The 14533-nt window shown below is 44.0% G+C and overlaps 1 protein-coding gene across 3 annotated transcripts in view; it reads right to left on the reverse strand.

Moving 5' to 3' along the window:
* Positions 1-14533, reverse strand: part of ctnna2 (catenin (cadherin-associated protein), alpha 2) — a 524553-nt gene that overhangs the window by 92358 nt on the left and 417662 nt on the right. For all 3 annotated transcript variants that reach the window (XM_029118384.2, XM_029118385.2, XM_034291172.1), the window contains one exon: positions 8619-8771. In XM_029118384.2, coding sequence (XP_028974217.1) covers positions 8619-8771 — 153 coding nt within the window. The remainder of the gene's footprint in view (positions 1-8618; positions 8772-14533) is intronic.

Consider the following 14533-nt stretch of genomic DNA (forward strand, 5'->3'; position numbering starts at 1 on the left):
TGACTTTGGATAATTTGGTAAACAGGTGTAACCGGTGATGAGACACTGATCTGATGGAGTTCCCATGCTGATGACTCACTTATTTTTGGAGCGGAGATCTGACCCTTGTGGCGGCTTTGACAGGAGACGAAGGGAGGTGAGATGATGTATCGCCACCTCGGCCCGCACCAAAAGCCGTCCCGTTCCGCTCCCATCTCCCTAGCCCAGATTTCCTCGGAGACCCATAACTCCCGAGAGGAGCAGGGATTAACCGTTGGTCCAAAAGGTCCGGGTCATCACAAATAGACTTGTTCCGGCAGTCATCCATCCGCGCGGCCCTCCACCGCTGCTTCCCGACACGGCAGCTTAATGCACTCCGCGTCCCGGGAATAATATTTACTGCCGCAGTCCATCTCGCGCCGCCAAAAGCTCCGAAGGCCGATCCAATATTGGTTGCATTTGGCTCCCCTATTGATTCTGCATAATCATTGACGATTTCTTTTATCTTTTTGTTCTCTGTGTCCTCTCGCAGCCTGCCACCCTAGAGTAAGGTTGCTGCTTTAAATCTAAAGGACGGAGAGTTAATGAACTGATGCAGCAGAAATGAAAGGCCGCGTTCCGACTCCTCTAGTGTGAGAGTTTACGTGTTTGAATAGGTCACAGAGAATGACACCCTGGAAAAAATCTGTTCTTAGACCCGATTAACTGCTTCATTCAGATTGTAAATGGGGACGACGTCAGTGGCATTGGTAGGCCTTATTACTGCTGACAACTCTGAAAATGGACAGGGGAGATGTGAGCTTCCATGTACTCGTAAGATTACAGGTTACAGTCTATTAAGCTTTCAATGCTTTCGGTCCGCTTACAGTCTGAAAGAGAACAAGGACGGTGTGTTTTTCACGTTTCACTTGTATGGGACAATACAATCCATTTAAGACGTGTCTTAAAAGGTAGCACTAATAGTTTAAGAATGAATTGAGACAGACAGCCCTATTTTAAGTTTTTTAAAACCCCAGCGATAGTATTTGTCTCTGATTAAAGAGAAACAAAATGATATGGAACAAAATAGTGCCTTTCACCCCCCACTGATGTAAATACTTTCTTTAAACCCAGCCTATTGTAAACAATGCATTTTTAATTGGAGCAAGCGTTCCAACATTAGGAAACACAGAATTAATAGTAGGGGCGAAACAAAAGCTATGCAAAGCTGGGAGTTAAGGGACGAGGGGAAATATTCAAATGGATGCAAATACAAAAGCACTACATGGGGGCGCAACAGTATTATGGGAGGCTGTTCGACAAATGAAGACCAGACCAAACCTGGCTCCGGTGAGACATTACATAATGAGGACATGCAGAGGAACAAGAGAGGTGAGAGACAGAGGGAGAGACAGACAGAGACACAGGGAGGGAAAACATCTTCATCTGGAATGGCTTCTTTTACAGAGGGAGGCAGAGAATGAACAAAATAGGTCAAAAGCTGGAAAAGTGGTTAAGGTTCATGATGGGGTGAGGCCCTATAGCGGACAGTCAAGAGGACACAGGCACTGAAAACGTTTTCCTGAGAAGTTTGTCCAATTCCTGGGAGTGGCTGTTAGCTTTGAACAGGCAGATGCAGTACTGTATAAAGCACTGGCACGCTTCTGAGGTGAAATCCTGTTACACACTGTGGCCAGCCCGTCCTATGTACACCTGCCCTATCAGTGCCCAAGCCTGACTGAGCCGAGTCTGTGCCTTTTTATTCCCCGTTGTCTGAGACGCCCGCCGCCCAGCGGAAAGAGCCGCCCAACCAGCCTGCCGACGTGAGCTAGAGTTGTTCTTTCTCGTCATGTTTTCCTTTGTAGCGTTCCGTGCGTTAACTTAACAAATGCCTCCGGGCACTGCGTTCACGCACCTGTCCCCGTGTCGTGTGCTCTGCCCTCGCAGCAACACATAACGTGCTCTGTTCAGACTGAAGAGAAAACACCACTGTTGACACTGACCTATTGATCAGACACATTAAAAACAGCAGACAGAATGGCTGCGAGATGTTTGTGATCGACCCTGAAGAGTCTGTGGTGAGATTTGCCTTCACCTGGCTTCTCTGGGGATTGAAGATATAGACTCTGATTGGTTTGCGGTGGCGGAGTAATGGAGGCTTGAGAGGGCACTGCCCCTATTACCAGAAGAGGGCAGAGATTGCATTCACCGGAAAGACCTGCAGGGGTTGAGGGAGAAACCACGACGACTGTCTCACCTGAGCCGGCTCTCACCAACGTCGAGCCTAGGTCAGCGACAGAACCTTACTAAATCGAACATGACATTACTTGGGATCATCATTTCAAAAGATACGCTGTAACTTTGCTACAATAATTTGACATGGAACAATTTAAAATGGAATGTTTTAATGTTATTTTTACGAGTAAGGCATATGACCTATTTATGTATTTTTTAAATGTGCTGTTCACATTATGATTTGTAATGCTAAAAAAAGAAAAGAAAATGTTGACTTCACCAAAATAAAATATCTAAATGTTTCACCTACTTAGATCACTATTGTTACAAATTGACCTCCAGAATGATTTGCACACTAAATAATTATGAACAATAAAGGCTGTAAATAAAGGTTTTTAATTGAGTGAAAATTGCTTAAAGGAAAATGAAAATGGTCAACAAATATTATGTATTGATTGATTAATTTAAAAACAATCATTCTGGAGAGCACTGTATTTAAATATATGTATTGGCCCTTTAAATGTACAATACGTGTCGCAAGAAAGGAAATTATCAAATATATCCTTACAGTTTCTATAAAAATACATATGGTTTGGATTTATTACAGCAGTCAAAAGATGTTAGTGTTACATTGCCAATAACCTCATTCTCTTCCAGTTTGCAAAAAAGGCATTTTTATACATGAATATTTCCAAAATGGGACCTTCATTGTCCCATATGCATGGCACTAAACAGACAATCTTGAGTGGTGTAGACCACTATTATTTACATGGGTGGAGTTTAGCATTTTATCTTTAACGCAAACTGGTTAAAAGTGAAATTACGGCTGGCTATTCTACCAAAACATTTTCTTTTTAACTTTTGATATTACTGAACATGTTAAAAGTAATTTAAAAGTTGTCTCCACGAAAAAACAAGCAAATATATTGCCAAATTCTACAAAGTTTTACCAGCACACATATCTGATTTGTAACAGGCTACATTGAACCTCCACATCTGTAACCAAATGTTAAAATTGAGTGCATAATTTCTGTGTTACACAATGTAGTGTGTAATTTAGCCATGTAATGTGAAGTACACAACTACCTAAAAACTAGGTAACTACTAAAAACACAACCATATTTGAGTATAGTTGAGTTACCACCAAGCTACTGCAAATTCTAGTTAAATTACTTGATTAACTAAATGTAGTTCACTGCTCCCTAATGCTGGTGAGCAGAAGTGAGGGAAAGAGAGAACAAAGGGGAGAAAGGAGCAGAGGCCATTTAGACCACAGGAGACACAGAAGGCTCTCCTCATTGGACATCTCACTGGGATGGCGGGTGAGGGATGGTTACCATTCAGCAGCAGGAATTCTGGGGGATTATTTTTAGAGCTATGTAATTATGGACCTGCACAGATGACCCTAACAAAGGCAAGGCTGTCTTTGCATGTTTCTCTCTTTTCCCATACAGATTCACAAATGATGCACTTCCTGAAAAAATGCTTTCAAAATGGATTGAGAAATGTATGTCATTTCAAAATGTGGTTCAAAACATCAACTTTTTAATTGACTGCTTTTTCTCTGCATTTGTCAGTCTTTCTCAGTCCCACTCTCACTGTCCTTCCCCTCTTCGCTCTACAATAATACATGCATCCTATGACGGAAGTTGGGAAACTGGCTGTACAATATCCCTTTGATTAAATGTGTGGCAACAGCTTATCCTACACCATATATCCCAACCCCTGATCTGCTAGGTAGTATTCATGATGATTGATCAATTCACATAGGAAAATGTCCCGCCTGCCCAAAACCTGTCTTGCTTTGTAAAATTAGCACCAGGAAGTTTTGGGGAAATGTTGGATGTTTGCAAGGTTGGGTAACCCAAAAAAGGGAGTAAAAAACAAAAACTCCCAGACTCCCAATCCAACTTGGGCTAATTAAGGTCACAACTAAACCTCATCATACATATTTCTCTTCCACATGGCCAAGGTTTATTGCATTACATTCATTATGCCTCCCTCCTCCACCCCCTAGCTTGACATTTTGCTCTCTGATCATCTGGTGTCCTGGCCAATGAAATGATCTTGTTGCTAATTAGCAGTTTCTTCGGCCCCCGGTTTGCCGAGTGCTAATTAGGGTGGATGAAATGAACAGCGGCCTACCAGGTTGATCCTGTGACGCCGCAAGATCACGGGGCCTGGAGATGTTTTGTAAAAGCACTTTGTGACATCTGCTCGTGTAAATAGGGCTTTAGAAATACATTTGAAATTTGAGATTGGGGGACCGCAGGGGACCCAGACAACGGGAGATCAACGCAGCTGAAGCAATCTCGATTAAGGGCACATCGAACAGGGCAACCTCCGACCCGTTTCATATGGGATGCCAATCACTGACCGGTGATCGTTCAAGACGGAGGGAGCCACCCGCTAATAGGATCCAAGTAGATTCCTCCGTAGCGCTTCAGGCCTGTGATGGCTGATGGAATTAAGGTACAGGCTAATTTCTGCAGAATTATCTTCCCCCTTGAGTCTGGCTTACCACCGATTCAAAGCCTTATATATTGTGGGTTGCGGTGTCTCCTGCAGATTGAGATGCTGTCCATAACTGTGCTTATCTTAATCAGGTGTGTGTCTGTGCGAGGACGGTAAATGTGTGGGTGTAGGTGTGGATGCATAAAAGAATCTGTGAAATGATGCTAATTTAGATGGTTTACAGATGGATAATGTCCACTTCAGATAGATTACAGAATTGGCTTCATGTGGTGATGATAAAGATGAAGCAGACTGTTAGAGTGATGAGGATGATGTTTGTGGCGGCGGTGGTGATGAAGACTGAGACAAAGCTTCAACTATGCAGTGGTAAAGGAAAAATGACATATGACAATACGATATACAAAATATTGATACACTGTACTTTCAAAGTGGCCGGTTTGTCAAAACCACCACCTACACTGCCCATTTAACAACACAAAGAAAACTCCATCGAGACACTCCATGGTACAATACGATGCAATTAATCAGCTTTAATAAAGGTTAAGTATGAGCTATGATGAGACCAGAGTTCTAATCAAGGTCTCACGGTTGAAAATATAACAAATATATGTAGAGGACGAAACCCTGTCACAGTGCAGCAACCTTGTGATGGGTCAAATTATTCTGTTTGTTTCAGATATTGTAATGTTTTTTTGTTTTAGTTTTTTTGCATTCAAATTTGATTTTAATCATGAGTACACGATAAGATTTAGCCATGGGCCAATTTCCCTTGGTCGGTAGCCGGAAAACAGAGTTAGAAATAATTAAAAGTGCAGGTTTGAATATGTGCACTTTTGGGGGGGATGGTATTATCAACAGACTACAAAATACAAAAACATTGTTTCTGAGTAAACTATACCTTTAAATCAATGTGAGCTCATTTCCAGCTGATTAAAAAGTCTGGAAAAAAAAGTATAGGTAGCCTAGCCAGCCCCAGACTTTCTCCTAAAACAATAAAATGGTCCATAAATAAACAACATTTCTGCTTTGTTTATAGGCGAGGCGCATACACTGCTGCTTTTGTCAGTAGTTTATTGATCCGACAGAATTGTTTACGCCTGATACAACTAGCCAGATCGCTTATAGGGAGCGATGTGTGGTCACATGTGGGGAACACAGTGGAACAAAGTAACCTGTGCTACTCCTCAACCCAGGCTTTTCACGAATCTGATTGGTCGACACACACACAGAGCCTGCAGTGTGAAGGATAGTGAAAATGGGTGCGAGTTGTCAAATCACGAGGTACATTCCGTCAATTTAATGGTTTCTTTTGTACCTCATAGAGGTTGGAAAGCATTCCGTCAAATTCCAGCTTGCGATGTATTTATTTTTTGGCCCTGATACGATGTATCTGTGTGTTTGTGTGTGTATAGTATGTGCGTGTGGCACTATTAAATGCTAATAAGGCCAACAGCACAGGATGACTGTAAATGACCCTTAATTAGAAATCCATGAAGCTCATTAGCAAGGGACATGCATAGATGACATGCACTGTATTTTAAACATCCTTGTGTGTGTGTGTGTGTGTGCATTTGACATAGTATGTGTGTCTGCCCGTGCGTCCATGTCTGATCCACTGTCAGACCCGGCATTCTGCCTGCCTGCCTGGTGTTTAAAGGCTAAATACCCTTCTAATAGCTGTTCATTTCTGCTCCACTACGGCAAGTGCAAATAATTGAATAACCTTCCCTCTCCTTCCACAGAATGCCTAGTGAGGAGTCATTGGTACATCACGTGGGGTGAGGCCAATGACTACAAACACATGGAGATAAGAAGATGAAGGCTAATGTTGCGAGTGTGCGTGCGTGTGTGTGCGTGCGTGTGTGTGTGTGTGGCGCGCCGGCCTGAGCCCTCAAGGAAAGGGACTGAGCAGGGATGAAACAAACCGATTATACAACCGTATTATCATCTTAATAAGGCTAAGGCTATCTCTATCTCTCAGGCTGCATCATCAAAGTGTGCCCTATTGTCCAGTGCACTTGTTTTAAAGAAGGGTTCTGGTCAAAAGGAGTGCACTCTCTAAGGCTGGGCTGTTTGGGATGCTGGCTCAGCCTCTTTCCACTCTTTCCGATTTGACAGATGCACTCAAAGCGGGATACACTTCCGTTGGTTCCCCAGAAAGGCAGGACCTTTACAATAGGATGATCTTGAACACTGGATGACCTGCTACTGGCATTTGGTTTCAATTAGTTTACTTACTGTCTATTGACATACAGCTAGCAGCGTGCAACATCAAGCCCACACTGAACCAAGTGTTCTTTCCAAAGAGAAGAGAGAGGAAGAGACAAAGACAGGGAGAGCCAAAGAAAGACACAGGGAAAGATGAAGAGACAGATGGGGAAAAGGATGACAGAGGAGGAGGGAAAAGCGAAGGAAATAGAAAGGGAGACCTAAAGAAAGAGAGTGATTTTAAGGAAACAAGAAAAGAGACAGACAGGCAGAGAGAGAGACACAAGGAGAGAGAGGGAGAGACAAGCAGAGAGAGAGAGAGAGAAGGAACTCTGAGGATTATTTGTGACCTCAGCTATCTGGAGTACAGTTTGACATAGGAGTGTAAAATTCATTCCAGAGCTCTATGGTTATTATTTATCTCTAATGTCTTCACAACAGTCCTATAACTAGACCTTTCTTGTCCCGATAAACATCCCTCCTATCCCGTTATCAGAAAACAACTTCCTCCATTAGCTGTCTATAAGACCCCAACCGCCTCATCCCCCCTGCTTTTTTCTGTGGATGCGGGTTTCCAAGGCAACGTCTCAGTTTTGGAATGATCAGCAGATGATTGTACCTTGCCAACCATCTGATTTAAAATTAACAAATGATTGGAATTATTTTGAATACTGATTGAAGTGGAAATAGTTAATGTCGAGATTGCAACTTTTTTAATGCCCTACCACACATGCTTCTGACACAAACCACTTCCTGCTGAATGTTTTTCAAGTAGCGCACTGGTCCGAATCTGAATCTAGAATATCCCTCCTTTTCCAGCATGAGTCCTGTGCCACGGAGCTCTTTAACCTTCCCAGGTGACCGTGAACCGGAATCAAAATTCCCATTCCAGTCATATGATCTATGACCGGCTAGACGGACGTTTTGAGGCGGGTCAAACCAGCACTCTGAATGGTCTGGTTGGGAAACGGCACAGCTTCCCGTCAAGGCCGACCAGTATCTGTTGAAATATTTGGAGAAACATATGGAACAGAGTGCTATTTGGGACTCAGTAGTGAGTTGTGTGGTGGCCAGGTCCCCTTTGATCAAGACATATGTGTGTACATGAAAAGGATGGCTTGTGTGGGGGAGCACGTGCTTAGGGACCGCACTTCAAACGACAACGTCTGCTCCAGACTGAATCGACAACACATCAAGGTGTATGAGGGGCTGGCAAAAGCCTGGCGTAGCCCCAAACCCCAACTATGGATGATGTTCCTGTAGGCGGGTCCAATGTAATCTTTGACAGTGAATTCACATCTACATATCAGAGGGTGAAACTTAAAAAATGGATGTGAAAAATGCACGCAGAGAGCGATTCATCAAGACGCTCGCACTTCCTGATCTCGCAGCTCTCCGGTGAGAATCCCTTTTTGACTGCGACCTTTTGAACTCGGCACTACCAAACATTATCAGCTTGCAAACAAGCGGTAGCTCTGTGGAGAATTCCCTTCACATTTCTCGGCTTCCTCCCTCTATCGCTCTCCCTCCTGTTCGTAATGTCCGTGTCTGCCTTATTGAGTCCTTCCTACCATCAGGTGGCTCAGATAAGAACCGTTTGCGGTGTGAGGGGAATAAGAGAGGAAGCCCGTGAACGTGAGGGGCCAACAGAGATGGCGGACAACCGGGCAGGCCGGGGGGGGACTCACTTCTACCAGCTTGTTGGCCGGGGGTGGGGGGGGTGGGGTGGGAGGGGGACTCACCTCTACCAGCTTGTTGGCGTGCTCGCGGAACACCTGCGCGTACTCCTTGACCTCCTTCTCGTTGCCGCTCTTGGCCGCCTCAATGAGCACCAGCAGGGGAACATTGGTCTCCAGGAATGAGTCGGAGATGTGGTCCATCACCGCCTTCCTCAACTGAGGAGAGAGAGAGATTGAGAGAGACAGAAGAGAGAGAGAGAGTGAGGAAGTCTTCCTTGTGTGCTTGTCTTATTTAACCGTCATTAACGGTGACTCAACCTTTCGACATCGACAGATTGCGATTCTTTTTTACTGAACTGAAAGGTGGACAGAAAACGGACAGAGTTGGGCGAGGGAGTGAGCACAGGATGTTGAGGAGCGAGAGAGAGTGAAATGTGGAATAGACTATAAAAAAAATGGAGAAATTCCTACAGGTGGTCGTCAAACGGGCGCCCGTGAGGCGCCATCGATCCCACGAGTCCTTTTATGAGCGCAGCACTTTGCGACGTCTTTATTTGTTTATGGAATCGTTATCTGCCAAACTGGCGAGGGACAGCCTTTTTACCCAGTCTAAATGGCCATTGACGGTATTTGTGGTGTCTTCACATTGGACAGTGTATCAGGCCAGGGGGAATTGAGGCAGTACATTGAGAAAGGACAGGTGCTTTATCATACCAAGAGAAGGGGTTTGGCATGTGGACCCTTGGAGACTAACAGAGGCAAACAAACACACACACACGCACACACACACACATTTGGGAGGACAAATTGACACACACCCGTACGCACACAAAACACTGTGCATTTTGGTTACACATGTCTCAGACTCCACTGGACCCCGTTTGAACTATTAGCTACTTCCCTGCGGGGACTTGACTTAAGTTTCATGATATCTGTCGTTCATCATTAGGCCATAAAGAAAACATTATTGCGCTCCCCTCCCGCTGTTAAAGAACGGGCGATTCACAGGGCCAGTGAGGGAGAGATGTTTAACGGGTGACTGACAAGGGCAATCGCTCCTAACCAGCAATAATCATCAGTCAGTCAAGCACGTGCGCACACGCACAACATTTAGTCAGTGAAACATATAGGACCACAGACACACACGCATGTCACACAGGCACACATCTACAGGACTACAGACACACACGCATATCACACAGGCACACATCTACAGGACTACAGACACACACGCATATCACACAGGCACACATCTACAGGACTACAGACACACACGCATATCACACAGGCACAGATCTATAGGACTACAGACACACACGCATATCACACAGGCACACATCTATAGGACTACAGACACACACGCATGTCACACAGGCACACATCTAAAGGACTACAGACACACACGCATATCACACAGGCACACATCTACAGGACTACAGACACACACATATCACACAGGCACACATCTACAGGACTACAGACACACACGCATATCACACAGGCACACATCTAAAGGACTACAGACACACACGCATGTCACACAGGCACACATCTACGGGACTACAGACACACACGCATATCACACAGGCACACATCTAAAGGACTACAGACACACACGCATATCACACAGGCACACATCTACAGGAATACAGACACACACGCATATCACACAGGCACACATCTAAAGGACTACAGACACACACGCATATCACACAGGCACACATCTACAGGACTACAGACACACACGCATATCACACAGGCACACATCAACAGGACTACAGACACACACGCATGTCACACAGGCACACATCTACAGGACTACAGACACACACGCATGTCACACAGGCACACATCTACAGGACTACAGACACACACGCATATCACACAGGCACACATCTACAGGACTACAGACACACACGCATGTCACACAGGCACACATCTACTGTCCGATTAAAAGTGTTAGCTGCCAAGGCGAATGGACAGTAATGATGAATCACAACTTGTAAAGGGAGGTTCAATCCATCAAGCCGTTTCTTTGAGGAGGACACTTGAGTCTTTGTTCTGAATGGCACCCTATTCCCTACATACTAAACTACTTTGGACCAGGGACCCGAGGGCTCTGACCTAAAATAGTGCCCCATACAGGGAACAGGCTGGCATTTTGAATGTGGACTAGGAGCTGGCTAAGAACATAAGGATTATATAAAAATAAGTGACTTTGCTCTAACCCAAACCCGGTTCAATTCAGGTGAGTAATGTTTGGAAATATATTCAAAGTGGACTTGGAAGGTATTTGTTTTGCATTTTCAAATAATTTTGTATGCTCTGCTCCATTGAACAAGGCCCAAAACAAGAGCTGCATACTCAGTGAGTGGGGGAGTGAGTCCGTGAGTGTCAAACCAGATCGCCAGCCAACTGGTTTGCCTGTGGCAATCTTTGCTGTCACACGGCGCTTGTGAAAGTTCAAGAATGAATCCAAGAGTTGCGAGAGAACCAATAAACAAGTTCCGGACACTCTGACTTAAACAATGCAGGTCATGCTCCACAAATGCACACCTCATACAGTTAGGTATACATTTATCCATTCCTTTGCATTAAAGTCGGGCAACTCAAAGATTAAGTGGTGCCTTATAGGATTCCATCTTCCTCGAAGTGGCTGCTGCAAATTTTTAAGCTGAGGGCTGAGGGATAGCGGAAAGGGTTAAATAGTGTTTTAGCGAAGAGGGGGTGCGGTTGGTCTAAAGACAGGACAAGGCTATGTATTGGACTATTGTTATTTAGAGCAAATGGGAAGGAAAGAGACATACCTCTTATTTCAATCAATGTGCCACTTTCAATCGCAGGCTACCTGAGCATGACATTCGGTGAGAGATGAGAGCGAGCTCCTAGGTAATGATTCTACCCTCTGTGCCAATAATCTAATCTACGACTTCTAATGAACTCGAGCCTCTTTGTTAATAATATAACAGGAATTAATAAGTGGTTTTGGTTAATAGGACTTTTCTCCTCGTTCGTTTGCTTTGGGCTCGGGTCTGATTGAACGCTTCTCAACATTTAACTGGACATAAACTGTATTTTTAAACGCTTCTCAACGTTTAACTGGACATAAACTGTATTTATAAACGCATCTCAACATTTAACTGGACATGAACTGTATTTATAAACGCATCTCAACGTTTAACTGGACATGAACTGTATTTATAAAGGCATCTCAACACTTATCTGGATATAAACTGTATTTAATGAAAGCTTACTGAGAAATGGCCAACTTAATCGCTCTGTCTCTCTTTCTCTCTTCCATCCCTCTCCTTCCCTCTACCTTCATCTCTCTCTCTGTCTCTCTCGCTCCAATTCAAATTCAAATTCTACATGCTGTAATGGCATGCATGACAAGGTCAATGTTGCCAAAGCGAAGTGATACGCATCATTTCAGATTCCCCGCCGTATCCATCGCTATATCCATCATTCTCACTCTCTGTCTATCCATCCTTCTTCTGTGTTGTACCACTCTCGGTCGCCCCCCCCACCCCCTCAGCCCCTCAGCCCCTCAGCCCCCCACCCCCTCAGCCCCTCAGCCCCCCACCCCCTCAGCCCCTCAGCCCCTCAGCCACTGCGTCGCAGCCACCTTCTAGAGAAGGGGAGAATACCAATGTGCATGTCTGGGCCACCTTCTACATCTCACAAGCTATTTGGAGATTAAATGCAACTGTACTACTAAAACTACTACAGTAACCAAATACTACCAGCAGTGTTCTACTACTCGACTACTCACATAAAACTCTGGTATTGACAAAGTGACGGTATAACGCATCTTTAGAGTTGACTTAAATTAATCAGTGACTGATTAGAATTCTCACACAGTTGCCAGAAACGTTTCTTAGCATTTGATGGTTCTCTGAGAACTACAGTAATTTGCTATTACTTCAGAGAATATACATTTTGGCATTTTAAATATTTTATACAGTTTACAATTTATCTAATGATAATTAAGGGTGTAAAGCCCTTAGTCCTCGCTGTACCTTATAATGTACAGGGTATATTGTGTTGTGCGGTAATACTGAGATTTGATTTACATTTTATTTCGCTGCTGGTTCAGTAAATGAGTGCAAAAATAATACACTCGATGCAAATCCAGCTAATCTTCAAAACCTAACCAAAAACTTGCCAGGTCAAATACTGTGCTGGCATAGATTTATTTCCTTGACAAATTGTCCTTTCCAGCATCAACTGTGGCCAACGCGTAAACCAGGCGCTCACAGAAGATCTGGAGCTCAACTCAGCTCAGTAGCGGGTGCACGTTTTGACCTTTGCCCTGATGTCATATCACCATTTAAAATAGGGCAAAACTGACAGGACACATTTGCAGTCCCCAATCTGCTTCCCCTTGAATAAAGTCACCTCTGTTTCATGGAAAGATGGAATCTGAGTTAGTCATGTAATGTTGGCACTCAACTGAATAGAAAAGAGAACAGTGTGTCTCTGATTTATCTTCCTTCGACTGCTAAAACAGCGAGTGGAAAATTGGAAACGCCGAAAAAGAGAGAATGAGTGCCTTAGTGCAAATTGCTTTAAGCGTCTCCACCAAAAACCTTGAATGGATTGCGATTGTAAAATACCTGTACCCTCACCCCCTCCACCAGCCTCTTTCTCTCTCTCTCTCTCTCCCTCACTCGCTTTTCCTTGCTTTGTCTCTCTCACTCCGTCTCTCCCTTTTTCTTTCTCTACCAACGCTCTCTTCTCCCTTGCCATCCACAAATCCTGTTAAAGCCATGCTACACCCGTCGCGATTCACACCCAGTTCTAAAGTGACACAAGCTACAAGGGATGCTGTGAAATAATTCAGACGGCCCAGTTCGTTAACCAACAAAGCTGTGAGAGAATTGTATCAGTGTGCTGAATAGCTGTGTGATCTTTAAGTATGGAGATTTGAGTTTGCTTAGCACATTGCTGTTAAAACGAGCATAAAAAATGTTTTTCTTTTTATTGGAGGGATCAAGACACCTTCTCTGACCACACAAAACACATCTGACGGAACTATAATAATATACACTACCGTTCAAAAGTTTGGGGTCACATAGAAATGTCCTTGTTTTCTAAGAAAATAGACATAAAATGAGTTTGAATAGGAAATATAGCAAAATGAATAGAAAATATAATCATTGACCGATTAGAAATAATTAATTTTAATAATAACTGTGTCCTCCAAACTTTGTCAAAGGATCCTCCAACTGCAGCAATTACAGCCTTGCAGACCTTTGGCATTCTAGTTGTCAATTTGTTGAGGTAATCTGAAGAGATTTCACCCTGTGCTTCCTGAAGCACCTCCCGCAAGTTGGATTGGCTTGATGGGCACTTCATAAGGACCGTACGGTCAAGCTGCTCCCACAACAGCGCAATAGGGTTGAGATCCGTTGACCGGGCTGGCCACTCCATTATAGACAGAATACCAGCTGACTGCTTCTTCCCTAAATAGTTCTTGCATAGTTTGGAGCTGTGGTTTCAGTAATGTTTCTGTTGTAGGAGGAAACTGGCTCACACCAACCGCCTTCGACAGAGTATGGCATGGCACTGAAAAATGGGGTGATAGCCTTTCTTTATCAAGATCACTTTACCACCACCAAAGCACCCACTGGCCATCACATTGCCTCCACCAGGCTTGACAGATAGCGTCAAGCACTCCTCCAGCACCTTTTCATATGGTCTGCGTCTCACGAATGTTCTTTGTGATCAGAAAACCTCAAACTTACATTTGTCTGTCCATAACACTTTTTCCCAATCTTCCTCTGTCCAGTGTTTATGTTCTGTTGCCCATCTTGATCATATCTTATAACTGGTCAGTCAGATATTTGACATTTTTCTTTGCAACTCTGCCTAGAAAGCCAGCATCCCAGAGTTGCCACTTCACTGTTGACATTGAGACTGGTGTTTTGCAAGTACTATTTAAGGAAGCTCCCAGTTGAGGACCTGTGAGGCATCTG

This window comes from Esox lucius, chromosome 25 (genome assembly GCF_011004845.1).
Source record: "Esox lucius isolate fEsoLuc1 chromosome 25, fEsoLuc1.pri, whole genome shotgun sequence".
Classification (NCBI taxonomy): domain Eukaryota; kingdom Metazoa; phylum Chordata; class Actinopteri; order Esociformes; family Esocidae; genus Esox; species Esox lucius.